The 26740-nt window shown below is 63.2% G+C and overlaps 1 protein-coding gene across 9 annotated transcripts in view; it reads right to left on the reverse strand.

The window, feature by feature from the left end:
* Positions 1–26057, reverse strand: part of PPFIA1 (PTPRF interacting protein alpha 1) — a 56242-nt gene extending 30185 nt beyond the window's left edge. For 5 of the 9 annotated variants that reach the window (XM_045854928.1, XM_045854927.1, XM_045854926.1 and 2 more), the window contains exons 1-11: positions 25840–26057; positions 24302–24565; positions 8971–9072; positions 8444–8608; positions 7977–8051; positions 7498–7599; positions 6800–7021; positions 5235–5381; positions 4039–4173; positions 2676–2759; positions 358–489 (exon numbers count right to left, since the gene is read on the reverse strand). In XM_045854928.1, the coding sequence (XP_045710884.1) occupies positions 358–489; positions 2676–2759; positions 4039–4173; positions 5235–5381; positions 6800–7021; positions 7498–7599; positions 7977–8051; positions 8444–8608; positions 8971–9072; positions 24302–24565 (1428 nt within the window). In that variant the 5' untranslated portion in view covers positions 25840–26057. Of the gene's footprint in view, positions 1–357; positions 490–2675; positions 2760–3109; positions 3185–4038; positions 4174–5234; positions 5382–6799; positions 7022–7497; positions 7600–7976; positions 8052–8443; positions 8609–8970; positions 9073–24301; positions 24566–25839 lie in introns of all 9 variants that reach the window. The other 4 variants (XM_045854924.1, XM_045854923.1, XM_045854922.1 and 1 more) reach the window with 1 other exon arrangement.
* Positions 26058–26740: the final 683 nt, after the last annotated feature.

Raw genomic sequence — 26740 nt, forward strand, 5'->3', positions numbered from 1 at the left:
CCCAAGCCCCAGGGCACCGCCGACCACTGTAATTACTGATCAGCACGGGGCTCTCCTACCCAGCCGTAAGGAGCAGAGGCCTGAAGTGCTCATCACCTGACCTGACCTCTCGGGAACCGTCTGCCGACCCCTGCTCTGGGGTCAGAAGGGTGCCCGTTTCCCGGGAGCACAGACTGTGCAGCGGGGCCGTGGCCCACGACCGTGGGCTCGGGGGCGGGCGGCAGCCGGCACGGCCCCCACTGTGGACAGGTGCGCCCGCCTCCCGCGAGGCCGTGCAGCACCGCGGCACCCTGCGCCCCGGGAGCCGAGCACCACCCACGCCCCCGTCAGGTGTGGGACGCGCCCGTGACAGCTGACCTTGTCCTCCAGGGCGGCCATCCGCTCCTTCAGGTGCAGCTGAAGCCTCTCGTTGGACTCCGACAGCAGCTTGTCCACCGTGTCCGAGAGGCGCTTGTTGTGCTCCTCGTTCATCTTCTCCCTCTGCCGCGCCTGGGGCGGGAGGCAGGCGGGCGCTCAGCCGGCGAAGGTGCCATCTGCCCTGTGCAGGCGCCAAGGACCGGGGCGGGAGCGACACACGCCGCCGTGCCCTCCGTGTCCTTCCCGCTGCCACCTGCGGCGACTGTGCGACCCCAGGACCCCTCACAGGTGCAGGGGCCCCCAGGGAGAGACCCCTCGGGCCATGGGAGCGGGCCCCGTTACGAAGCGTCAGGTGGACTCGGGAGGCGGGTGGGCAGGCAGGCAGGCGGGTGGGCGCACACAGGGGGATGGTGCTCGGATGGGCACCAGCAGGCTGCACCGGGGGAGGGGAGCCTGGGCCTGCCCTCAGGGAGGGAAAGGAACGCAACCCACAGAGCAAAGGGAAAAAGATTCACGTGGAAAAAAGTTAGTAGAGACAGACTTTCACTCGTTTTTCTCTACAGTTCTATACCACTTGAACCTTTTGTAATAAAAATTTGTATTGAAAATTGCAGACTATTCTAAGTAGCCTGAAAACGCAATACCAAAGTAGGTAAGTCTGTCCACTGACAGTTCTATAAAACCGTCGTCCCTTGTTTCCACTGGGGGTCCAACTCCGGGCGTCTCCGGCCACACTGGACAGGGGAGAACTGCCAGGGACCACTCGTGAGACACACGAACGCGAGCCAGAACTGATGAGCGGAAAAAAAGGTTCTAATCCACAGCCATCCTGGGCCGCGTGCGACCCACGGGCCGTAGGTGGGACGCCCCTGGAAGCCTGCTGCCCCCCGCGTCCGGCGTGGCCACGACAGGGAAGTGGAGGGACAGGGGCTGCAGGCAGGCAGCCCACGTCCGGGCGGCCCAGAGGCAGTGCCTGCTGGGGATGCTCCCCCGGCTAGAGGGCAGCAGGGCCAAGGCTGAGAGGCACCTGAGCCACGCTGCCCAGGCAGGAGCGGCCCACCCGCAGGACTGTGCTCTGGGGCCCCCCTGTGAGCGGCAGGTGCCGGCGCCCCCTTTCCTCCTGTGGCCGTGGCAGATGTAGACAGCACCTGAAATCAGGCCCACCGGGCCTTGGCCACCATCTGCAGGAGACTGCGCACCACACAAGCATGAACATCCAAACGCTCGCCACGCAGGGCCCGCAAGTGGACTCTGAGTGGCCTGCGTTGTGAGCAGAACCCACTGTAACACGAGTCCTGCGAAACCATCTCTGCCGGCTCTCCAAGCGACGGAGCACGGCTTGAGCAGGCAGAGCGCCAGTTCTCCAAAAGGGGAGCCTGTGCACGAGCCCGTGTGCACTGTGCCTACATGCGCACGCGTGCACACGCCTGTGTATGTGTGTATGCACCTGTGTGCGTGTGTGGGGTGGTGTGCATACACCTGTGCACGAGCTTGTGTGTGCATGTTCACAAGCCCAGGTATGTGTGTGCATGTGTAAGCTTGTGTGCACGAGCCTGTGCAGAAGCTTGTGTATAGTGTGTACGCAGGGCTGTGCGTGCCCAAGTCTTTGTGTACATGTGCATGACCCCTTGGTGTGTGCGTGCTCGAGCCTGCACACATAAGCACGTATATGAGGCCGTGTGCCTGTGCGTGCACTGGGAGGCCGGAGACTGCCTGGCACGTCACCCCTCGACCAGAGTCAGATTGTCGCTGCGTGGAAGCTCGCATGTGGGCCTGGTGACCCACGGCCACGGACGCAGGCTCCGGGGGACACGGCGTGTGGCAGCTGCACACTGATGCCGCAGGGCTGGCGCCCGCCATCCTGGACCCCCTGACGTGCCACGCGGACACCTGACAGACTCCTCTGGAGGAACTCCCAGGACTCGCCTGACACGCCACCACTGCCGTGGTCTCCGGGCTGTTCTTTGTCAGCACAGCGCGGTCACGAGGACCCTCCTGCCCAGGCGCGTCTGCCCTGCTCTGAGCTTTGTGTCTGCAGTAACCATTTGGTGTTTTGGGACAGAGGCCCGGACCGCGACCTGACCTTGGGACTCAGTGCCACGTCCCAAGCTGGCAGGACTCTGGTCTAGCCCTCCTGGCCGTGGAGGCCCCCCGCCCCCTGCAGGACTGCCTGCGGGACCAGGTGCTTCCCTGCTGCCACCAGGAGAAGCGCACGGCAGGAGCGGAGAAGGGGGCAGAGCTGGGAGAAGAGAGCCGAGCCGCCCGTCCTCCACCACATCCCCGCCCGCCTGGCGCTGGAGCGCCTGCCGGTCACGTACCCGCTGCAGCTCCTGGTTCTTCTCCTCCAGCTGAGCCTCCATCTGGCGCAGCCGCTCCTCGATGTTGCCGTGTCTCTCTTCGGCCTGTCGGTAAGAGCAGCGTGACTCCCCGGCGGCGACGGGACGCTGGGGGCCGCACGCGCACACTGACCACAGCAGCAGCAGCAAGCACACCATGCGCCACGCAGACGCGTCCCTCGCGCGCCCTGGAAGCGTCTCCGCACGTCCACCGGCACGTCCAGGGCGCTGCGCGGGAGGCGGCCGACCCCTCCTGTGCGGCCCTGGGCACGGCTGGGGGACAAGCTGTGGGAGGGAACTGTGCCTCCCGCCCCGCGCCCCGTGCCCAGGCTCTCTCAGGCCCCCCGCCCCGAGCCTGTGCGGGGGTGTGCGTGGGCGGCGGTGCAGCGAGCACGGCCCGGCGGCGGCACGGCTACCTTCCTGAGCTGGGAAGTGAGTTCGCACAGTTTAGCGTCCTTAGCGGCAGAGCTCCCAGAAGACAAGAGGTCAGACTACAAGGCCGACCAGGGACAGGAGAGACGGCAAGGGAGAAGAGAGACCGAGACTTTACACGCAGATCACAACGGAAAGGGAGAGCTTCTGCCACGGCTGTCGGCAGGAAACACGCTCCACAGGAGGCCCGTGAGCGCCTGGCGGCACCCCACCAACCCAAGGCTGGCCGCACGACGACGGCAGCCTGCCTGTCCCCCACCCTCCTCGCCTGTCCCTCCCAGCAGCGTGTGCGCTGCAGCCAGCCAGACACCACCACCAGCCGCTGCTCCCACGGGGGCCGCCGGGCCGGGCCCCGGCACGCAGGCCCTCACCCTCCTCGGCCCGGGGGGACCGAGCTGAGCACTTGGCCACACGGCGGGCGCCCTGATCTGCCCTGTCACCTGCCTGCACCCCCCCCTCCCCCGCCAGGGGGACACCTGAGAGGGCGGGGCCACGTCTCGCACAGGCCTGGCCGGTAAGTGCTGAACTAACGGGTGAGTCACTTAGAACTCTCGGACGGACTCGTTCTGACTGTGTTCGGAAGAGCGTGGCCTCTCACCCCTCCCCCTTCCCAGGGAGCTGCCGTCCTCGGCTCTGCGCTGTGGGCGCACTCCCAGGAGCAGGGACCCCGTGACCGCCCACACGGGGACAGACACGCACGGCACACAAACTGCAGGGGAACTGACACGGGACAACAGAAAAGGGGGGCACTGTCTGGCACTTGGGAAGTGTCCCAGCCTCAGAGAAAACAGCACCAGAAGCCAGTCTGGCTGTCCCGGACAGCCCCGAAGCCCCAGGACCAACGGGGCCCAGGAGCGACCCACCCTCCCGGGCCCGCCCCCGCCGCGCAGGGGAAGGAGGCCCAGGGCGGCACCTTGGAGAGGGCGGCCACCCGCTGCGCCAGCTCGGCCTCCACCTCCGGCAGCGTCTCCGCCTTCCGCAGGGTCTGCTGCAGCTTCTGCTCCGCCAGCTCCAGGCGCTCCTGCAGCTGGCGGTTCTTGTCCTCGGTCTGCGGAGAGAGCAGGGCGCGCGTGGGAGGGGCCCTCCAGCCGCGTCCTGCGCTGTGGGCGAGTGCCGCCACCCACCCACCCACCCACCCAGTGCTCCGGCAGCTGCCGCCCACCGACACCCTCCCGCCCCAGAGGGGCTCCCCCCACCCCGCCCACTGTCTCGGGCCAGAGCGCTGGCCCCCCCCCCAGCATCGCTCCTCTGCGGGGAGGAAGCCTCCCCCCGTCCCGACAGCTGACCGCCGCGGCCTGGAGCCGCAGCATGGCTTTCATCTCCTCTGCAACGCCGGCCTCCCAAAAGTGTGCCTTGAAACGCCTCTCAGGTCACTTTTGTAAACGTGTGGCTTTTCTTTTCAAAAAACCCCCCTACTCTGAACAACTCCGACACAGAGAACCCAAAACGATCTTTGGAAAAGCGCACGCAGAAGGCGTCTGCAGGCGCGGGCTCCCTCGGGCGAGCGTCGGTGTCCCTCCAGCCCCTCCATCCCCCGCGGGCGAGTGTGCGGGCACGCGGCCCGTCTCGTGCTTTCCGACCCTCCGACTCACATCTGTGGGCACCGCGCCTGCTCTCCAGTGCCGCAACTCACAGCAGCTGCCTAACGGTCAGCCCTCGTTTTCATTTCTGGCCCTAACGACACACCCTACGGCACACCAGACACACCCCGACTGCCCGCAACTCTGAGGACGCACAGCGGGGCGGCGGCAGCTCGCGAGGCCACAGGAGCTCCCTGCGGGCTGCTCCCCGCCTCCGCCCTTCCCGCACTAGCACACCGACCCCAGTCTCGCACGAGCAGCGGGTGCTTTTGAGTTCTCTGCCCCCCCTGTCCCTTCGGTGAGGAGTGCCGGCCAACGGCAGGTTCACGTCCGTTTGAAACAAGGCAGGAGGAAGACCCACTGCTGCGCAGTGGAAACACTCGGCCGAGTGGCCGCCTCCCCGACGCGCAGCCGGAGGCCGAGCGCTCGCGTCGCGTCTGGACTGGACGGCAGCGGGGTCACAGGAGAAAGGCCCGCGGCCCCCGGTAGCGCGCCGGCAGAGGGCAGACCCGCGCCGGGGGAGCCGTACCTGCCGGCGCGCGGCCTCCTTGTTGGCGATCTCGTTCTCCAGCCGGTCGTTGAGGTCGTGCACGGAGGCGGCCTCGCGCTGCGCCGCCAGGTAGCGCTTCTCCAGCGTGGTGATCCTCTCCTCCATGTCCTCCTTCTGGGCTGCGGCCTGCGCGGGGCACGGGGACAGCACAGAGCACAGGGGCGTGCGTGAGGGGGAGAAACGGACCGACCCGGGCCTGCGGGTCAGACGTGAAGACCGCGTCCCCCGAACTGCGTGGACCCCGGGGTGACAGCGTGCTGCAGTGTGACTGAGAACGGGCCCGCCTCGAACGTCCCCAACGCCCGTCCCACTGCTGTGCCCGGGCACTCGCCAGCCGAGCCCAAGCGCGCACGTGATGCTGCGGGGAAGGTGTGACGGCCGCCCCCACGTGCACAGGTCCCGGGTGGGGCCCGGGATGAGGCTGTGGCCGCGCCTCCCGATGCAAGGGGGCGCACGCACAGAAGACAGGGTGTGGCCCCTCTGTGGGCACACTGGTGAGGCACCTGTGTCGTCTTCTCGGGTAAAAGTTGGATGAAATCCCATCCAGTGACCACAAAATGAAGGAGATGACACCAATGGAACTTTAAGTTAATTGGACACAACCTCCTACACCCTGATTCCGTAGCAAAACTGCACCACACAGCGTTAAACCCTGACCCTCGGGCCGGAACTTCCTTCTCGTGCACTTCCTGCTCCCCCACCGAAGTTCGTGCTCGGGCCCTTCCTGCTGACCGAGGAACTGACGACGGCAGAGTCTTAATGTCAAAAGTGACAGGCCTTGAAAGAATTTCCTTAGAGAATTTTCTTGACAGAATTTCCAACTTCTGTGCACACGACACTGCCACACAGAGAGTGCCCAGGGGCCACTCCCCACGTGCGCGCCCGCGGGCCTGGGAGAGGCAGCGCACCGACCTCCCTGCCTATCTGTCTGCCTGTCCTGCTGGCGAGCAGCAGGTTAAAGTGACGGAGGGCCCACGCCAGAGAAATTCTCTGGCTCTCACCCGTCTTTCATGACGATCAGTTTCCCGTGAACTCCGACCCAGAAATGAGTGCACATCCACGTGTCGTCAGAGGCGCCCCGACGGCCTGAGCCCCGGGACCCAGCACCATGGGTGCCTCTGAGGGCAGGATGTCAAAGGCGCGAGGCGCACCCACGCTCCCTGCTCGGTCCGGGCGACGCAGCCCCCCAGCACGTGGACGGGCGCGCGGCAGACGCCGACGTCCGCGCGCAGGAGTGCGCGTCGGCGGGAAACCTGAGCGCAGCGGAGGCGGCACTCAGCCCAGGCCCGGCAGGAACGAGGCGGCCGCCAACCGTGCTCTGCCCACGGAGACCTCAGGGAGAGGAGACTGGACCACCGGCTCCGGGAGGCCGCCTGCCAGCCACACGGCACCGCTCTGTCTGCTGCGTGCAGGCAACGGCCCGGAGGTCGCACGCGACAGGGGGTGTGAGGGACGAGGCGCGAGCCGGAACATCCGCACGCACCCCCGGCGCAGCGCCGGCCCCAGAGCTCCCCCGGGGGGGGGGGGGGGGGGGGGGGGCTCACCTCCCGCGCGTCCCGCTGCAGCTTGGTGTTCGCCTCCTCCGACTTGATGAGGTCCTTCCGGGCCGTGTCCAGGTCCTCCTCCAGCTCCGCCACGTGGGAGGACAGCGCGGCCAGGCGCTCCTTCATCTGCCCTTGCTCCCGCGACTGCTTATCGATGACCTCCTGCAGCTCCACGACCTTCGCGAGGTCCTCCTCGTGGCTCAGGGAGCCGTCCGAAGATCTCTGACGGGGAAAGCTCTCAGGTAGCTTGTTGGACGGGCTGGGAACCAAGCCCTTCCGGGAAACCGGTGGGGTCAAAACTGATTTATGGGCCCCAGCTCGTGTGGCTCAGTGGGCTGAGCACCGGCCTGCGAACCAAAGGGTCACAGGTTCGATGCCCAGTCAGGGCACACGCCTGGGTTGCGGCCCAGGTCCCCAGGAGGGGGCCTGTGAGAGGCAGCCACACACTGATGTTTCTCGCTTTCTTTCTCCCTCCCTCCCTGCCCCCCCCCCGAAAATAAATTAAAGATAGATGAAAGCATCTTGTAAAAAACCGATCTATGCCAGCTGCTGGACCGCAGAGCGTGCACGAGCACACGTGAGCGTGCGAGGCCTTGGCGGAGCCGCAGCCGCAGCCCTCCCGGCAGCCCTGCGCGCACGGCAGCCCCGGGAGCCCGGGGACCGGAGTGGGGGGGGCACAGAGCAGCCCCGAGACTTGCCTTCCCGTTCGTGCTCGGCGTGCTTTCTGGCTCGTGGTTCATGTCGAGCACCCCGTCCGCCAGTGTCTTCTTCTGATTGTTCTGCTCTTTGAGGATCATGAGCTAAAACCACAGGGCGGAACGTGAGGGCGAAGGAGTGAGCGAAGGCAGCAGGGCTCCTTTCGGAAAAACACAACTACGGACTGCGGACGCGAGAGAGAATCAGACACGCGGAGGTGTCGCTCATCCTGGGCGTAACCAGGTCATTAATAAAATCAGAATTCACCGTCTACTGGGCAAGCGAGTCCCAAAGAGACCCCGCAACTCGGAAACGAAACTCCAGTTCACGCGACGTTAACATGACCCAGCGGGGCTGGTCCTCACTCTGAAAGGCCAAGGCCCCCTGGTACCCGCTGCTCCAGTTCCCCTAATTCTTTTTCAAGTTCAGGTGAAAACGCAAGGCCCTCACGTCGAGCCACGCGACGGCTCATCAGGCTTACCTCCTTGTGCGTGGCACCCAGCTCTTCCTCTAACAGGCTGCACCTTTCCAGCGCCACCCGCAGGCGCTCTCTCACCTGCAAGTTCAAGGGGCGGACTTTGTGCGCGCGTGCTTGTTTAAGTCTTAACAAACAGCTACTCGAATGCCCTGTTACTGTAATACGACAGAATAGAATAACGTAGTGTCCTTCACCGACGTTGATATTTGCCGAACAGCTTAATAGCTTTAGGTTTTAGAAAAACGTTCCCCCTAAATATACTATCCAAATCTTAATAACCGATCAACAAACTGAACAGCATACATTTTAAGACATCAATGCCAACCGACACTTTTAACCACACAGAACTCTGTCTTCCCACGCCAACGGTTCAGGAGAGCCCGCGAGCTGCTCCACGGCGCATGCGCAAGCCCGCCTAGTGACACCGTGCGCGTCCAAGTCCAGAACCGCCCCCTCGCGGCTCGTGGTACCTTTTCGTCCAGAGCTTTGTGGTGCTCGAACAAGGACTTGAGCGCCTTGAGGACCTCCACCTCGCTGGACACGCCCGCCGGGGACTGGGCCTGCCTCTTCACCACGGTCATGCGCAGCGAGCGCTCGTGCCGGGAGACCAGGCACTCCAGGTGCTCCAGCAGCAGCTGCAGGACAGGCCAAGGCGGGCGGGTCACAGAGCACTCCGTACACCGCCCCCCCGAATCTGGGCAGACGACTCCCTCCGCTCTCGTGCCGGGACGAGCTGGACCCCCTGCACTCAGTGTGCCGTCAGACCCAGCCCCCTCCGACGTGCGCAAGCACCAGCCCTTCTCACCCGCGCGGGGAGCAAGCCCGAGCACACCGGCCAACCTGGCCCAGGGACCAACCCAGCCCGGGGTCACGGGGCGCCGAGCTGGAAGCGAGGCCCCGCCGGAGGGAGGATGGTCTTTGGAGGCGCCAGGCTCGGCCCCCGGCGGCGCCGGCGGCCCCGAGGCAAAGGCGCGCCCAGCGAGAGCCCCCTACTGACCCGGGTGTTGTTTCTCTCTGCCTTCAGCTCGGCGATCTCCTCCTCCCGCTCCAGGAGCTGCTCCCGGCACACGTTGAGCTCCTTCGTCAGCGCTGCAAACTCCTGGGGGACGAGGACAGGGGGGCGGACCCTTCAGGACGGACCCCGTCTGGCCCGCGGCCGGCCACAGGGACGCCAGTCACACTCCAGGGAAGGAGGGGTCCGACCACGAGCCGGGACCACACCGGCCCCCTGAACGCAGACCGCCTGCCAGGGTTCAGAGGAGCAGAACCCCTCCGGGATAATTAAAACGATGTGCCGACGTTCCTGTGTATTTTAAAATCTCTCTCTGAAGGACAAAGAAAGGATCAAGGTTCACTGCGTCACCTGACGTTCAAAATACGAAAAGTGGCTGATCTAGGTAACTCTACACAGTCTACGCACAAACAGGTGGCAGGCGGCAGTTCACCCACGAACCAATTCCTTGACGGCAGAGTGAACTTCGCCGCAGAAACCGCCCCTCCTCAGGACCCGACGGACAGGGCTAGCCCAGAAGCCCGTCTGACCCAGGACGCGCAAGCGAGGTACCTGAAAAGCCGGCGAGAATAGCATTACAGGGTTTACTGTTCCTCGAGCGCTCTTGTTCTGAGAGGAGCGAGCCGAAGGGTGAAGGGGCGGGAGGCCGACCATCCGGAGCCCTCGAAGGACCCGGGAACGCTGTCACGGCGGCGCCGTCTGGGGCTGCCTCGGCTGTGCGCTGCGTTTACCGACTGTGCCACCACCGCAGCCGCCCGATGCCCCCGCCGCCCCCACACCACTGCTGCTGCCCGGGGTGGTGCGTGCGGGCTCTCCGGCTGCTCCGCTTCCTTCCTGGGCTTCCCTCACACCGCCCTGGCCGTTCCACAGCCACCCACGCGTGCTCCTGGGTCCCCTCGCCTCTGCACCCACGCCCCCGGACACCGTCCGAACACCCTCCGCCCCGTGGCCCTGTCTCCGCTCTCCTGGTCGGCTCCGTCTGTTCCCAGACCCAGCTGCCGGCAGGCGTGCATCGGTGCCATCTCAGCGTTCGCAGCTGTGGTCTTCCTCCTCCCGCGCAAGTCCCCCAGCGTCGTGTGTAGCGACGGCCTGGCGGCGACGAGCTCCTTTCGCCTCTCCTCACCTGAGAAGCTTGTCGCCTGCCCTTCGACCCGAAATGACAGCGCTGCCGGGGAGCGTCACCTCGGCGGCAAGCCCCTGCTTTCAGTCACTTTTAGTGTTTCTGCCAACCCCTCCAGCCTGCAAAGTTTCTCTCGGTAACTCAGCCGACAATCCTACGGGGTCTTCCTTACAGGTAATTAACTGCGTTTCTATTTGTAATTTCAAGATTCTTTGTCTTCAGCCTTCAGTGTTCTATCTGTGGTCCTAGGAGGGGGCCTCTCCGTGCTTCCTGGACTTGCACGCCCATGCCCTTCACCACACTGGGAAGTTCTCTTTCACCACTTTTTCACATCTATTTCCAATTTCGTGCACCTTCTCTTCTCCCGGCACCCGTCTGAGCTGGCAGGTGGATGCCGCGTCTGAGACCCCATCAACCCGGCTAACACTGTGTGCCCCGCCCTGGAGGTCCCCTGAGGCCCTGCCCCACCCGACTCAGGGGCCCACACAGGAAGTCAGCAGTGGCATTTCCACGTGAATGGCTGTTCTGGGCTCGAGATTCACGACTTCCTAAATCCTATCAAACAAGCAACAGTGAGCCCCTAGACCCATTGACTCTTGGTAAGCGGCCCCAGGCCCGGCACTAGCAGAAACCAGCCTAGATTCACAGCTTGGCTTCGCCTTGGAATCTCCAAGCCCAGCACAAGTAGCAGCTATCTCAGACTGCTTTATAGCTCAGGCAGGGTGGTCCCAGGCAGAACACAGGTGGGGGCTGACCTTGGCCTGTCCCCTTGGCTGACCACCCAGGAAACCCAAGAGCCAGTGCACCCAGGGGACAGCCACAGACCACGCTGGGACACTGCCACCCTGCCCCTGCACAGCTGATCCCCCACAGAGGGCGAAGGTTGGTGGTCTGTGGTCACAGCCGGTCCTTGCAGCTGACAGGCCTGGGCAAACCCCTCCCACTGACCTGCCAACAGCAACCAAGGCTCGACTACAACAGGAGGGTGAACGGTGCTGTGCAGTGGTCAGAGCAGACTGAGTGGGGCCCTGGGGGGCGGGAGCCGTGCAGGACACAGTGCAAGGGTAGGGAGCGGCACAGTGGGGACGGCCAGGGACAGCCCCACCACACCCCCGGGGTGGGCGGGCGGGCAGTCTGGTGGGGCCGCAGCACACTGGGGCTCAAGAAGGGCACACAGGCTCCAGCTGCCACGAAGAGATGACGATGACAACTCAGGAGACCGGACCGAGGTGCTGCCGGGCGCACCGCAGGAGCAGCGTGGACGCCGGAGGGGAGGCCGGCCCAGGAGCGGGGAGCAGCAGGACGCAGGACCCAGGACAGAGCTCAGGCCCAGCCAGGAAGCAGGTCCCCCGGGCGGGGCTGAAGAGGCACCGTGGCGACCACCTGCACAGAGGGGCCCACAGGAGGCGCAGACCCCCAGAGGGGGGCCTCAGGAAGAGCGCAGGGGGCGGAGCTTCAAACGTCACCGGCGCGGGCACAGCACTGCCGCCGGGGGAGAGCAACTGTCCACGTGTCCTCGGACAGCAAGTGCTTCCTCCCCTCAGCCCCTCCGTGGAGGCTCCCCTAATTCGGACCCACCGCCTGCCCGCGGCCACAGCCACCACAGGGACAGGGACAGGGGCGGGGCACCAGCCACGGACGGACGCTCCCTCCTCCCGACGGGTGGGCGAGCCGGAGGTGAGTGCGGGGCCGAGGGGACGCAGCGGTGGCACAGCCCAGGGACCCCGTCAGCCCCCGGGCCGCCTCGCCCGCAGGCCCCGGCACACGGGCTCTCGTGTTCACACGTCAGGGCTCCGGCAACGGCCCTGCCTCCCGCATGGATGCGAGGCCGCACGGAGCCTCGGCGTGGACGGGAGGAGGGATATGCCGGAACTTCGGGTCTGCGCGCCGCACGCAGGACCCGCCGGCAGGACCCGCCGGCAGGGACGTGCTCGCAAGCAAGCTCCGGATTCACTGTTAAGCTTTGGGAGGAACAAGTATTTCCGTGGTTCGCACAAGAAAATGACCCTGGAATGCACATTCCTTCCAGCTTGAACCCTTTCTTCTGACCGCCCACGACTCCTTCCTGAATGGGCCTCTTCTACCGCTCACTCAGGTGACCGGCAGACACGCCCCGCCCCCCACCCCGCCCGACGTCAGAAAGGTCACGTTTCCAGTCTGTGACCCTCACACTCCTCCTTGAAACGCAGTGAAGAGCGCCAGGCACCACGCGGGGTCCCGGGGACAGTGCAGCCGGAGTGGCGGGTGGGCACTGGGGGGCCATGGACCCCCCCCCCCCACACAAGCTCCCTCCATGGCCCCCCCGTGGACACCAAGCGCAGCTGCTCCCGACACAGAAAGGGCCCGGTCCAAGGCGGAGGGTGTGTGCAGGGCCCGGGGAAGCTGCAAGCGACACAAAGGTTCTCGGCTCAAGAACCCAAATCCCGCATTTCTGGGACAGCGCCGGGCCTCCCTGAGGCTGAGTCTGGGGCCCTCCCTGCCCTGCGGAGCAGGGCTCTGGGCCCAGGCCCTGTCGCCCCGACGGGATTTATCGCCCCGGGGCTGTGCGGGAGCGCCCAGACCTCTCCGGGGCGCAGCACCCCCCGAAGAGCGGGCACGGAGCCGCCCCAGCCTCCCCGCGCTGCCCACAGACGGCGTGCCCGACGGTGCTGCCGTGGCCTCGGGGCGACCCTGCGCGCCACGGGGCACAAGGCAGCGGCTGCCAGCTGCTCGCTCGTTGAATCCCCAAACGGCTGAGTGTCCGGCCCTCGGCTGGTGGCTGACCCACGGCGGACGCTCAGCGAACAGCTGCTAAGGAAAGGGCCACTGCCCTGGCCGGCGTGGCTCTGCGGCCGGACCGTGGTCCCACGGGCTGAAAGGTCACAGGTCGCAGGTCAGGGCGTGCGTTCGAGGCGCCCGGTCAGTGCGTCTCTCCTTGCCCTCTCTCTGTACCAGCGCGAGTGTCCTCGGGTGAGGACTGGAAAGAGGAGACACAAATACCATACCGCCGTTACTGTCCTTACCTGCCCGAGGAGAGCGCCGGGGGCTCAGAGACAAGGCGAGGGCCAAGGAAAGGGGGGCGCAGGTCCCGTGGACAGCCTGCGTGGACCACTTTCCCGGCCGACTTACCCCCCTTGACCTACAGATGCCGGGGGGAGACAGGCTGGGGGAGTCTACCTGCAGACAGGTGGCGGCACACGGCCGGGTGCCTGCTCTCCGACCGCCCGCTGCAGGCAGCCTGGAGGGGCCGGTGCGCCTGCGGTGGGGCAACGGTCTACACAGGGGCTCCTCGGCCCTCTGCATCGACCGCATTCCACACTCGGTCTCAGATCAGACAGCCCAAGTCAGCAGACCACCCAAGATGCCGCTCTCCTGCCACTGGACACCGCTCTCCTGCCACAGGACACCTCGTGCACGGCTGTCGTTCACGGCTGCCCGAAACCGTCTTCGGGGGGGGGGGGAGGAGGAGCCCGCCCTAGCTGCTGCCGCTGCTTCCCAACAACGAACACCTCGGTCCCACAGGCCGGAGGGGCAGCTGCCGAGCCGCCCGCGCTGGGAGCCAGCCCCCTCTCTCCAGCTCCCGCCCGCGGCTCGGCCGCCCCAGGCCAGGCTCGGAGGACCCGCGTGCACAAGGCTGCCGCTCCTGGCCTTCTTCCCTTTCCACCACGGTTCCCGTGAGTCTGCTGCGGCCCGGTCTCCTCCTCCCCGGGAGTCAGCGGGTGCCCTGCGGCCCCGGCCGTGCCTGGTGGGGCTCATCCGCTGCGGGGCGGCCGCTAAGCACGATAGATGGGCAACCCAGTTCTTTGTTTTTCCTCTTTGGTCAACTTTATTCTCGCTGTCCCTGTCTAGTTCGGTGAACTATCTACAGTGCTAAGGTGCTTCCTGATTTTCCTTTGTTTTTAATGTATTTTATTAACTACACTATTACAGCTGTCCCATTTTTTCTCCCCCCTTTCCCCCTCAGCCCTGCATCCCCTCCCACCGGCATTCCCCCCCTTAGTTCATGTCCACGGGTCGTACATATAAGTTCTCCAGCTTCTCCAGTTCCTACACTGTTCTTAACCTCCTCCTCTTCTGCTTTCTGCCTACCATCTATCTATGATTCTTATTCTCTGTACCTTTCCCCCTCTCTCCCCCTTCCACACCTCGCTGATAACCTTCCATGTGATCTCCATTTCTGTGATTCTGTTCCTGTTCTGGTTGTTTGCTTAGTTTTTGTTTTTGTTTTTTAAGGTTCAGTTGTTGATAGTTGTCAGTCTGCTATAATTTTACTGGTCGTAGTTTTGATTTTCTTTTGCATAGATAAGACCCTTTAACATTTCATATAACGAGGGCTTGGTGATGACAAACTCCTTTAACTTGACCTTATCTGGGAAGCACTTTATCTGCCTTTCCATTCAAATGACAGCTTTGATGGATAGAGCAATCTTGGATGCATGTCCTTGCCTTTCATGACTTGGAATACTCCTTTCCAGCCCCTTCTTGCCTGCAAGGTTTCTTTTGAGAAATCAGCCAACAGTCTATGGGCACTCCTTTGTAGGTCACTGTCTTCTTTCTTCTTGCTGCTTTTAAGATTCTCTCCTTATATTTCATCTTGGGTAATTTAACTACGATGTGTCTTGGTGTGTTCCTCTTTGGGTCCAACTTCTTTGGGACTCTCTGAGCTCCCTGGACTTGTATGTCTATTTCCTTCGCCAGATTGGGGAAGTTCTCCTTCACTATTTGTTCAAGTACGTTTTCAGTTTCTTGCTCTTCCTCTTCTCCTTCTGGCACCCCTATGATTCGGGTGTTGGAACATCCCAGGGGTTCCTAAGCCTCTCCTCATTTTTTTTTTTCAATTCTTGTTTCTTCATTCTGTTCTGGTTGAATGTTTATTTCTTCCTGCTGCCCCAAACTGTTGATTTGAGTCCCGGTTTCCTTCCCGTCACTGCTGGTTCCCTGTGCGTTTTCCCTCACTGCCCTTTGTGCAGCCTTCACTGCTGCCTTTCCTTTGCAGCTGTGCTCACGCTTGTCTGCGAGCACCCTGCTCACCCGTGGTTTGAACTCCGCATCTGCTAGGCTGGCTATCTCCTCGCTTAGTTTTTTTTTTTTTTTTTTCCTGGAGCTTTAACCTGTTCTTTCACTTGGGCCATATTTCTTATTTTCAGTGCACCTCTTATGTTGTAAGGGGCGGAGCCTTAGGTGTTCACCAGGGCGGGGCACCCCCTCACCGCACTATGGTGCTGTATGTGGGGGAGGGGTCCGAGAGGGAACAATGCCACTTTTTCACCTCTCAGCTGGCTTTTAGTCACTCCCCCTGCTATCCATAAGCAAATTGAACCCTCTGAGGTGCTGATTCCTGGGTAGGTGGGCTTGTGTACATGCTAGGACCCTGTGGACCCCTCCAACAAACTCTCTGGTGAGACTGGGAGTTTCTCCCACGCCCACAACCTCCACAGTTTTTACAGCCAGAGGTTCTGAGGCTGTATTTGCCCGGTGCCGGAACCCTGGGTTGTGTGGCCTGTCTCGCTCCCCAGCTGTCCCTCCAGGCTCACCCCGCGTGAATGTGGGACCACCCGGTTCACCGCCACCATCTCACCAGCCAGGTCTACTGGCCGCCGCCTCGCCACGCCCTCTCTGCCCTTCCTGCCGGTCGGAATGACCGCTCCTTCTTCCACCCCTTGGTTGTTGGGCTGCCATACAGTTGGAGTTCCCGGCAGCTCTTCTGTTTTTAAATTGGTGGCTGTCCTTCTTTCGGTTGTGTGAGGAAAGTGATGCGCTTCTGCCCCTGCTCCGCCCTGGCCGGAGGCCACGAGGCAGCTCTGCAGCAGGGCCTCGGTGCAGTCGGCTCCCTGCCGGGCGCGTGGCAGACGTCGGTGGTCCCTGTCTGCGCGCGCGACACTCGGAGCCCACGACAAGCGGCCCACGTCCTGCCTCGAGGCTCGCGCTCCCCGGCACCTCCCGCAGCGCGCGGACCGGGGGTGGGCGACGGGCCGGTGTGGTGCCGGCTGCAGGGCGCCCCGGCGTGCACGTCCGCCTCCTGTGGGGGGCTGCTCGCGCCCCGGGTCTCGCGGCACCCGTGCCGGTTGTCCCCGGCGACGCCCCAGGCCCAGGGCGGGCTGCAAGGGCAGCGGCCCCAGCTCACCAGCACCGCGAGACTTCAAGAGGCAGCGGCTCGGAAACACCAGCTAGGCTCACGTAGAACTCCTCCAACTCTCACGTGCACGACCCCATAGCTTCAGCGCACCGCCTGTGAGATCAACCTTTATGTTACAGTTGGCAACAGTTTGACACTGCACAGGCAGCGCGGATCATTAGCCATTTGCAAAGCAGAAAAACCTGGAAATAAAAGATATGCTCCAAGCTCCCAGATTTATTTTCAGAGCAAAATGAAATTTCCTCCTCGGAACAGGAACGAGGTTCTGAGAGCCAGGAGCGAGAGCCCCGGGCGGGCGGGCGGCCTTCCTGCCGAGGGAGCCCCCATCCAAGTCCGGGGATGCGGCCAAGAGCTTACTTCCAGCCACAGGGAAAAACCTACAAAGTGGAAACATTTTGTCCACATCTTTAAATCAGCATTAGCCGTGCAACAAAAGCCCTGCCTTTGCTTCCTTTCCGAAACGGACACCATTACCAACTGCTCCAGGTGGCAGGCAAACCCAGGACACGTGGTCTCCCACCGACCCCAGGTGGGAGGGCAGGGGCGGGACCGCGAGACTTCTGAGTATGCTTAGTTCTATGGTCCTGATTTTTGAATCACATAAATGGTTGATGTGCTTTGAAAAACAATGAACCCCCCCCCAAAAAATGCAAACCCTAAAATTAAGAATAAACAAAAACAAATGAACCTAATTGTGTATCAAATTTTTATATGGTTATGTTATTTCACATTGCTTTAAAACCCGCTGTTCTGCCCTGGCTGGTGTGGCTCAGTGGATTGAACCAGTTCAATTCCCTGTCAGGGCACATGCCTGGGTTGTGGGCCAGGTCAGATGTTTCCCTCTGCTTCTCCCTCCCTTCCCTTCTCTCTGAAAATGAATAAACATATTTAAATCCCATCATTCTAACTACACCTGACCCTTGAACAATGGGAGGGGGTTTAGCGGCACCAACCCCGCACACACAGCAAAAATCTGTGTAAAACCCTGAGCGACTCACAACTACTCTTGACCGGAAGCCTCACCAATCACACACACAGTCAGCACACATTTGGCGTGTTACGTTACACACCGTGTTCTCACAAAAAGGAGCCAGAGACAGTAACACGGTATGAGAAAGCACAAGGAAGATACACTTGCGGTGCTGTAAGTGTTCACTGAAAACAGTCCCCACCCAAGTGGGCCCACACAGCCCAAACCCACGCTGTTCGAGGGTCGGTTTGCATGCATTCTTGAGCTATGTCATTCCAAAACACAAAAGAGCTGCAAAACAATTCTAAAACTTCGTTCAGTGAAACAACACAGTACTAAAATTCTGGAACTATTCTAAGTATACCACAGGGTAAAGAAAATAGCGCTAATATCACTGGAAGACAAGAGATATAAAGTAGCCCTGGCTGGTGTGGCTCAGAGGACTGAGTGCCGGCCTGCGAACCGAAGGGTCACCGGTTCGACTCCCAGTCAGGGCACAGGCCTGGGTCGTGGGCCAGGTCCCCAGAGGGGGGTGCTCAAGAGGCAGCCACACACTGATGTTTCTCTCTCTTTCTCCCTCCCTTCGCCTCTCTGTAAAAATAAATAACAAATTTTAAAAAACACCTGCAGAGTTTAAAAATTAAAAAAAGTGAAATAGAGAATAAATTGGGGTAAAGCTAAGGGTTACCTTGTACAGGAATGGTCTTGCTATGGACGTGCGTGTCTAGCTCTGTCCCCCAAATTGACCCGAGAGATGCTGACCCCGACCCTGAGCCAGTCTCGCCCCAGACACTGATTTCTAAACACCGCTCCCCCCGAGAGGAACCAAGGCTCCCGACAGGCACGCTTTCAGACGAGGCAGGAAAAACACCAAGTGGGCCCGGGACAGACTTCTGCGCCAGAAAACAATGGCACATTGAAAGGCTGACAGCGCCGTGGCCACAGGACGCGGGAGCCAGCCCGAGGGGACAGTGTGAGCACGCGCGGGACACTGCACGCGGTGCCCCGAAGGACCCCCAGGCAGTGTGCACAGCCCCCCCCCGCCCCCCGAGAGAGAACGAGGACGATGGGCCCGCGTCACATGGGGGTGTCGGCTCGTCCGGGAGGAGGGCCGGCAGCTGGGAGGTCACCGCTGGGCAGCTCGCAGCGTCAGCAATGGCTTGGGGACAGGGGCGCCATGGACCCCGACACGGCCGGGAAGCGCCCCAGCCACGAGGAGGCCGCCACGCCCAGGCTGCCGGGCGCCCCCGGGGTGCGGGGAAGAGCAGAGAAAGTCAAAGGGGGGGGTCTGCAGCCACCCCCTCCCGGCCCAAGGGAGGCCCTGGAACCCCTCAAAGCGACGCCAGCAACGGGGGCAAGGCAGCGAGGCTGGAGGCAGCGGGAGGCGCGAGCCCCTGCAGCACGGCAGTGACATATTATCCACACTCTGAAATGGCTTCTCACCGGCGCCTGTCACCCTCACGGCCGTTTTCTGACCAGCGAACACGCAGTGAGCACATTCTGCGTGGAGGTTCCTCCAGGCGGGAGCCCCTTTCCCGGGCAGAAGTGAAACTGCTGGGTCAGAAGACGAGCGTTTCTGAGGGCAGAAGCGGCTCCCCGACAGCGAGCCAGCCAATGGCGTGGGGTGGCGTTCTCCACGAGGACAGCGCCCACGCGGGCCCTCTGCGTGGGAGGAAGTGCCCACCGCCCGGCAGGGGGAGTGTGCTGCTGGAGTCCACCGGTGGAGGACAGGGTCCAGGCCTCCCCCGTGGACCGCAGGGGCGGGCGGGACCCGCGAGGGGCGCCCCACAGGACCTGGAGACGGGAGGAGCGGGCAGCGTGGGGAGGAGCAGAGGTGCATCCCTGGCTTCTGACCGCCGACCCACGGGCTAGCGGAACACTCGACGGTTCCGGCAGCAGGGGCTGAGGCGGGAGGAGATCGTTTAAGCCAATGCCGAGTTCAAGGAGCCCAAAGTGCACCCCCATGGAGGTCACCACGTGGAGGTCTCCCCCATGGAGGTCTCCCCCGTGGAGCTCAGGCCGGGCGTGAGACCGAGCGGGACGGGAGGAGCCCCGCGGCAGCCGGAACCGCGGAGCGAGCTGCCCCCCACAAGCAGGTGAAGACGGCCGGTGCTTCTGGCGGCGCGACACTTCGCTCGGCCGGGACCCACAGCCGCCCGGGCCTCCGCCTCCGCCTCCGCCTCCCCCACACAGACAGGAGCGTGTCTGGGCCGCGCCCTCGCTGCAGGGCGCGTGTGCTGTCCCCACAACAGCGGCTACCCCGCCACAGGCCCTCCGCGGCGGCCTGAGCACGGTGCTGTCTGCACGACGCGCGCACACGTGCACGTTACGTGTGCGTCATTAAAATACTGTGTGTCTCTGCGTGTAAGTTAGAACACGTGCCATTCTGTGCTTTACGGGGTGAGTGAGGTGGAGGGGTTTTCGATTTCTGCTGAAAGCACGAACTCCACAACCCAGCACGGGGTTAGAAGTGACGGCTCCGGCCCTGGCCGGTGGGGCTCAGTGGGTTGCGTGTCAGCCCGCAAGGTGTCACAGCACAGGCCTGGGCTGCGGGTTTGGCCCCCCGTCAGGGTGCGTGCGACAGGCGACCGATTGAGAAGAAGTGACCACTCTAACCCATGGTTTCTGCCCCGCGTCCCCTCCGGCCCCACCCCCAACCCACTCTCCAGCAGCATCGGCACGACCTGAAGGCCCCCACACCTTGTCGGCCCTCCAGCCTGGCCCCCTGCAGCTTTCATACAACGCGGACCCCACCTCTCAGCCGGCCAGGCTCTAGCCGACCCCTGGCCACCCCCGCCCGCTGCCCTCTCCTCCCCACCTTCTCTTCGGGAGCACCGGCCCCGCCTCCACAGCCTGAGCCCCAGCCAAGGTCTTGCTGGCCCCGGGCTGAGAAAGCGCTCACAGCTGGCTCTGCTCCACCTTGGGACCTCAGGCCAAAAGTGACCCTCTGAGGGACTTTCCAGGGTCGCTCCAGGGTCACAGGTGCCACGGGCAGCCTGCTTCGTGCCACCTGGGAAGGTGTCTCTCCTTCCCACTGCTTCCCCTGCCGGGGCACGTCTCACAGCCAGTGCTCCTGCGGAGACGGGTGCACTGTGTCTGCCCAGAGGACAGGGCCCTCTGCCCCTGCCTCCTGGGAGCACGGAAACCAGGACCCCAAGTGGCCCGCACTCCGAGAGTCAGCAGGAGCGGAAGGCTCGGTCCCACACGGACCCCTGAAGGTGCGGACGCACAGGAGGAGGAGGAGGAGGCAGGGCTGCCTCCGGAGACGGCAAGCTGTGCGGGCGAGCCAGTGCAGGCGAGCCAGCCGGTGCGCCTGTGGGGGGCATGTGGCCGTTCCCCAAGCCCGCAACGCTGCAGCAAGCACGCTCCATCCCACTGCTGCTCACTCGCATGACGGAACACTGTTCACTCACACGACGGACCACCACTCGGCAGAGAGAGAGAAGGCACGGAACACTGGCCACCTGGTTCTATGGGACCAGCACAGCCTGGCCACCAAGCCCAGCAAGCAGAAGGTGCTGTCTTTGATAAATCAGCACTTTCTTGACAGCGTGGACCGGCCGGAGGGCACTGGGCTGGGCGAAGCCAGCCAGGCGGGGAGAGACCAAGACCAGACGACCTCACCCCCGAGTGGAACCTCATCCACAAAACCAACCAACAAAACAGAACCCGAGGCAAGGAAATGAGGAGCAGACAGTGACCAGAGGAGAGGGGGGGAGGGAGGAAAGGGGCGGGAGAGGCTGGTCAAGGGAATGAATGGCCCACGCCGTGCACGGACAGCGGCCTGGGGCTGGGGTGGGGGCAGGGCAGGGGAGAGCAAGGGGGCAAATGGGGACAACTGTCATAGAACGACAATAAAAATTTTTTTAACAAAGATGTCATTACTCCCACACAAATTTATTCATTAAACGCAATCTCAGAATTCCAGCACATGGTCTGGGGAGACTGCGGAGCAGATCCTAAAAGGCATCTGGAAATACAGAGGGTGCACATTAGCCAGGTAACCCTGAGTCTCAGCGAAGTGGGGGAACCTGAATCCTGAGGTGCCAAGACCACATCCGCGGGGTTCACACGGGGTGGCCCTCGTGCAGAGGCAGCAGGAGGGTCGGGGCGCACAGGGGGGCCAGACGCAGACCCCCACACACACCCGGTGTGTGACGGAGACGACGGGGCCGCACGCCGGGAAGGGTCTTCTTGATCGATCGTGCGGGGTCGACGGGACCTCCATGTACCGCAGTGGGAAGCGGAACCTCAGCCCCTACCCGGCACACTACCAACAAAGCCAGTGTCGGCGGACTGCAGGTAAAACAAGGGAGCTCTCACGGGAAGGCATCCTCACGAACTTCATGGCACCTTCCAGTGAACGCAGGGCACCCGTCGGGCTTCATTAAAACAGAAACTTCTACGTATCAAATGACACCACCGAGTGCCCTGGCCGTGTGGCTCACTTGGCTGGAGAGTTGTCTTGCGAACCAAAGGTCGCCGGTTCAACCCCCAGTCAGGCACCCCCTGGGCTGCGGGCTGCGCCAGGACAGGGGCGTGCAAGGCACAACTGACCCAAGTCCCTCTCCCTCATCGATGTTCTCTCCCTCTCCCCCCTCCCGTCCCCCCCCTCCGAAACCTGTGAGTGTGCCCTCAGCCGAGGCAGACACCACAGGGGGAGTGAGGAGGCACCCGCACCCAAGGGTAAGAGAAGCCCTGTCGTGCTTACGGGGACTCAGCGCGTCTGAGAGCCCCTTGGGTTCAGTCAGAAACCACAGAGACAGCCCACTCGCAACACGGGCGGGAGACAGCCCCCTCGCGAGAAAGGGGCCGCCAGCCACAGAACACGCGCAGCGCGGCTCTGCCACACACGTGACGCCTGGTCGCCAGGGAAGAGCGTGTCCACTCCGCCCTCCGCGTCCTTCCACCCCTCACCCTCCAGACCTCGAGGACGAGCGAGCCGGCCGAACCCGGGTGAGAGGCCCCCGGGGGCTCCTGCGCTGCGGGCGGCGGGTGGCACGAACCGGCAGCACGGCTCCAGGCAGTGTCCTCTGCAGCCGACCACACGCGCGCCGTCACTCCTGGAACACGCCCGACAGGGACGCGCACGTGTGCACGTCCAAGAGACACCCGAGGTCTTCAGGGCAGCGCGGCACCAACAGAAACGGCCCGGGCGCCCACGACCGGCAGGAAAGGCGCGTCACGGTGCATCATCCGCACCCGAGCCAGCGGACAGCAGAGGCGGACGGGCAAAGCCACGGGAGACCGTGTGGATGGGTCTCACACACAGAAACAAAACCTCCACATCACTTGACATCCTTCGCATGAAGTCAGGACCACAGCAACGCAATCGACAGCGGGAGTCCGAACCGCGGGCAGCTCTGCAGCCCGGTCGCCGGGCACAGGCAGGAGGAGCCTCCGGGAAGCGTGGGAATGTCCTCTTCCTCCATGTAGCCGTTGGTGGACACAAGAGTGTGTCCACTTCACGGTTCGTGAGCTTCTCTGACGCGAGTGTAACGGATTTTTCAGGCCTGTGTGATGACTCGCCCACGCAATGCACCAGAGCACAGACGCCCGTCCCTCACCCTTAGGCTCCTCTCCAGCTACACCGCCAGCCGCCGCACGTGCGGAAATGCCAGCAAAGGGAGCGTCTGAGAAGCGTTCTGCTTAGCGGTCCCTGCGTTTCCGACACGCGGGACTCGGCGCGCAGGAGGGGAGGCGAGCGTGAGCCACCGTCGCACTCTGGGCTCAGGGAGCATTCCGGGTCTTGCACGGACACCCGGTGCCCGCCGTGTCCTCGTTTTCCTCCTCCCAAAACGGCCTCGCGTCTGAGCACTCAACGTGCGCTTCAGTGTGCGCGCCTCAAACTATGTTAAAACAGACACAATCACAAAAAAAACCCCAAAACAGACCAAACCAAGAAACTGACAAGATGTACAAATGCACGGAAATCCTGACAAAACGCAATCTGACCAATCCTTTGAAGTGTCTCATAATAAAATACGACCTAAAACGACTTGGTAATTCAGAAGATTGAAATGAGCAAAAACGTCACGATTCTCTCCTCCAAAAAAGGGAACATTATAGCGTTAACATCAAACTTCCGCTGCTAAAAAGAGAAACCCAAACGCTAGGCCCATCGACCCCCCAGGAGCGCCGCCTGCAGCCGCGGAGTGCATCGAGGCCCTCGCTGGCCCGGTCACGACTCGGCACCCGGACTGCCGGGACAGGCCGACCAAGCTCACTCGGGTCCACCGGGAAGCGCCACCGAGGCAGCCGTCCTGAGTCAGTAAACGGGTCGCAGACGCCCAAGCCACCTTCCTATCGCCTGTGACGCTCTGCACCTTTTACCTCGCGCTCCGGCGACGTCTCCTCCCTCCACCCATCACCAGGGCCCCACTGGGCTCCGTGAGAAAAGGCTGCGAAACCCGGGTCCAGACCTAACGGGCGCAGAGGGACAACTGCAGGGTGAGTCTGAGCGCCGTACTTCTCACCTGCCGAGGAGAGGATTCCAAAGGAATCGACGTCCGGTCTTCCAGTTTCTAGAACAAACGTCGCTGACAAAACACAGGTGTTCTCATGAAAATGGACTGCAAGAGCATTTTCCCTGTGAAATCAATCCTACGTTTCCCTTACATTTCATCAGGAAATGGAAATACAGGATACAACCCACGGGAAGCACACTTGGCAAGGAGTGGTGGGAGACACCGATGGAAAGGTGCCACGTGGCTCGGTGGCTCCGAGTCCCCTTTCAAAGCCTTTGAGCACGACCCCAGATCCGGGCAGTGCCTCCAGCTGCCCCGAGGGCCGTGAGCAGTGAGGTGCCTCCCACGACCGACTTTCGGGGCGCACAGCCCGTTCCTCCTGAGCAGGGTAACCCTCAGGAGCCTACTCTGCCTCTGCCTCACAGACACGAGAACCCCGGTTCACGAACAGCTCTGTGGAACGCATGTCTGAAACCACCACCACCACCACCATGGAGATGGCACTGCCGGGGAGAGGGAGAGGGAGAGGCAGAGGGAGAGGGAGAAGGAGAGGGAGACGGGGCGGGGGGGGGGGGAGGGGAGAGCGGGAGAGAGAGACCACCCAGTGGGAAGACACCACACCGAGCAGCCGCGTCCGTCCGTACCTGCGGCAGGGCGGTGTTCAGCTGCCTCTGCAGGGAGTCTCTCTCGTGGCTGACCTCGTGCAGCTTGCCCTGCGTGAGGGCCAGCGTCTCCTGAGTCTCCCGCAGGGTGTCCAGAAGGCGGTCCCTCTCCTCCAGCATGGAGACCATCAGCTGCTCGAAGTGCGCGTCGGCGTCCGGCGGCGCGGGGGAGCCGGGCCCGTGGCTCCCGCTCCCCCCCGGGGGGCCTTCCGCTTCGCTGATGGTGGGCATCACCTCGCACATCATCTCGAAAGAAAAGAGCCCAGGCTCCCGTTATTATGCGCACGGCAAAGGCTCCGACGCACCTGCCACTTTACAGCTACCTGCGGTTAATCAGTGACAGCTCCAACGGCTGCGCTCTGGGCACAGCGAGCGGGGGAACCGACACCCGCAGACCCTGAACCACAGGGAGACACCCGTTCGCAGGTGAGGATCCGGCGCAGGGGAAGGGAAGACCAAAGGCTGCCTCTCACTTAAAGAACAGACCCTGGGTGTGCGTTTGCAAAGCTGCACTTCCTAGACGTTGAAAACAAGTGTGCTTCTGTAGCTTTTTTTTTTTTTTTCTTTCTATTTCCCGGTCGGGGAGAGAACGTGGAAACGTGCGCCACCCAATCAGTCCTCGGGAAAAGCAGAGACGGAGCAGCCAGCCAGCCAGTAAAACTGGCGAGTGCAGAACCCATCAGGCCTCTTCCAGGAATGCGAGCAGTCAGCTCCTGGGGAGGACCGCCGGCCCCCTGGATCCTTGGGCAGGATTTGGGGAGTGCTGAATGGGCTGGGTTACTTAAGGGCTGGCGGATGTGTTTTCCAGGGCTGCAACAGTTGCCCCGACCATCTAACTTACGGAAGTTAACTGACCCCCCCTCCCCAAAAAAATTCCACAGTGGAAATATAGCTGGTCCAGACAGCCGTGGATGGCTGAGAAGGAAAAGTGAAAGGTGAGATATGAGAGGCTATTAGGTGTCTCAAATATAATGACAGGGGGAGGGGGGCCGGTTACCGTGGCTGCCGGCGCTACTCCGGAGTCGGCAGACCCCGGAGAGGGTGCCCACGCCCTCTGTCAGGCACACACGATCTCTGTCCCGCACACGTACGTACCAAGCGCTGCCAAATACCCAAAACCCAAAACGGGGAGAACCGTCTATAGCCAGAGACCAGCCTAGGTCCAGGCGTCCTGCAGCCACAGGTGTTCACCCTTCGCGCTCGACGCCGGGGTTACCGGGGCGCTGGGGTTACTAGGACGCTCAGGTTACCAGGGCGCTGGGGCAGGCGCGCGGCCCCCAGAGTTCGACCCGCCAGACGGGCGCGGGGTCGCGTTCTCCCGGGGTCCCGCCGGGGTCCCTGCGGGCGCTCCAGGGGCTCTCCCGGCCGGCCTCGGGCCGCAAGCCTCGCCCCCGGCGCCCGTCCGCCGCAGCGCGCCCTTCCCCCGAGGCTGACATTTACGGGAAGCGGGCGCCGTGGGCAGGGCCCGGCGCCTGGGGCCCCGCTCCGCCCCAGCCTGCCTCAGTCTCCCGCTCGCTCACCTTGCTCGCCGGCGGGAGCGGGCGAGGAGGCTCCGCGGCGGCTCGCGGGCGGCTGCTCGCTCCAGGCGAGCTCGGGGCCTGACGAAGGCAGCCTGCGCCCGCGCCCGCCCCGCGCCCGCGGCCCCGGGCCCGCTGCCCCCAGTCACTAAGGCCGGCCCGCGGCCGGACACTGGCGGAGCGCAGGAGGAGCGGGCCCGGCTGCGCGTCGCCGGCGTCAACGTGCCCGACGTCGGGCGCGTCGGCGTAGCGTCAGCGCTGAGCGCCGCCGGGCCGCCCCGCCCCCGGGAGGGGCGTTGGGGGAAAAAAAAGGACCACGGAGGCTGAGTGCGCAAGCGCCGCCTCCTCAGGTGGGACGGTCTGGGCTTCCCGGGTGCCGATTGGCTGGACGCTGGGAGGAGCCCCGCCCCCAGGCCCCGCCCTCACGGGGCAGCCCAGGTGGGGGTTGTCCCTGCTGAGCTGCGGTTCAGGGCTCCGAACTTGGTGTCCTGACAGCATCTTCCACCTCCAGGGTGCCCGCAAGTCCCCTTCTACAGCGCGAGGACGCCAAAGTCGTTATCGAGCGTCTATTCTGACCCTGACGCTTCCCAACGCCACGTCTCCACACCTTGCAGGAGAGTACGCACGGGCGGAAGTCACCTGCCGGCAGCAGGTTGGAGCCCGCGGTGTCGCCTCCCGAGCTTACCCGGGAGGACGCGGTTTCTACGCAAGAGCCGTTGCCCTAGCTTTACCTGCTGTGCTGGACGAGGCAGAGTTGCCCGGCGTTTGAAGTTGAGGCTCCTGGCGCCGGGTCGAGAGCGCAGGCTTTGGAGCCGGGCACGCCCGGTGCAGCTCCCAGCAGATACTTCTTGCAATGTGCGCCTGAGCCTCTCAGGAAAACCTGTCTGGGACTCAGTGCCTCATC

Source organism: Phyllostomus hastatus, unplaced genomic scaffold (assembly GCF_019186645.2).
Source record: "Phyllostomus hastatus isolate PE091 unplaced genomic scaffold, TTU_PhHast_1.1 phas_scaffold_11, whole genome shotgun sequence".
Classification (NCBI taxonomy): domain Eukaryota; kingdom Metazoa; phylum Chordata; class Mammalia; order Chiroptera; family Phyllostomidae; genus Phyllostomus; species Phyllostomus hastatus.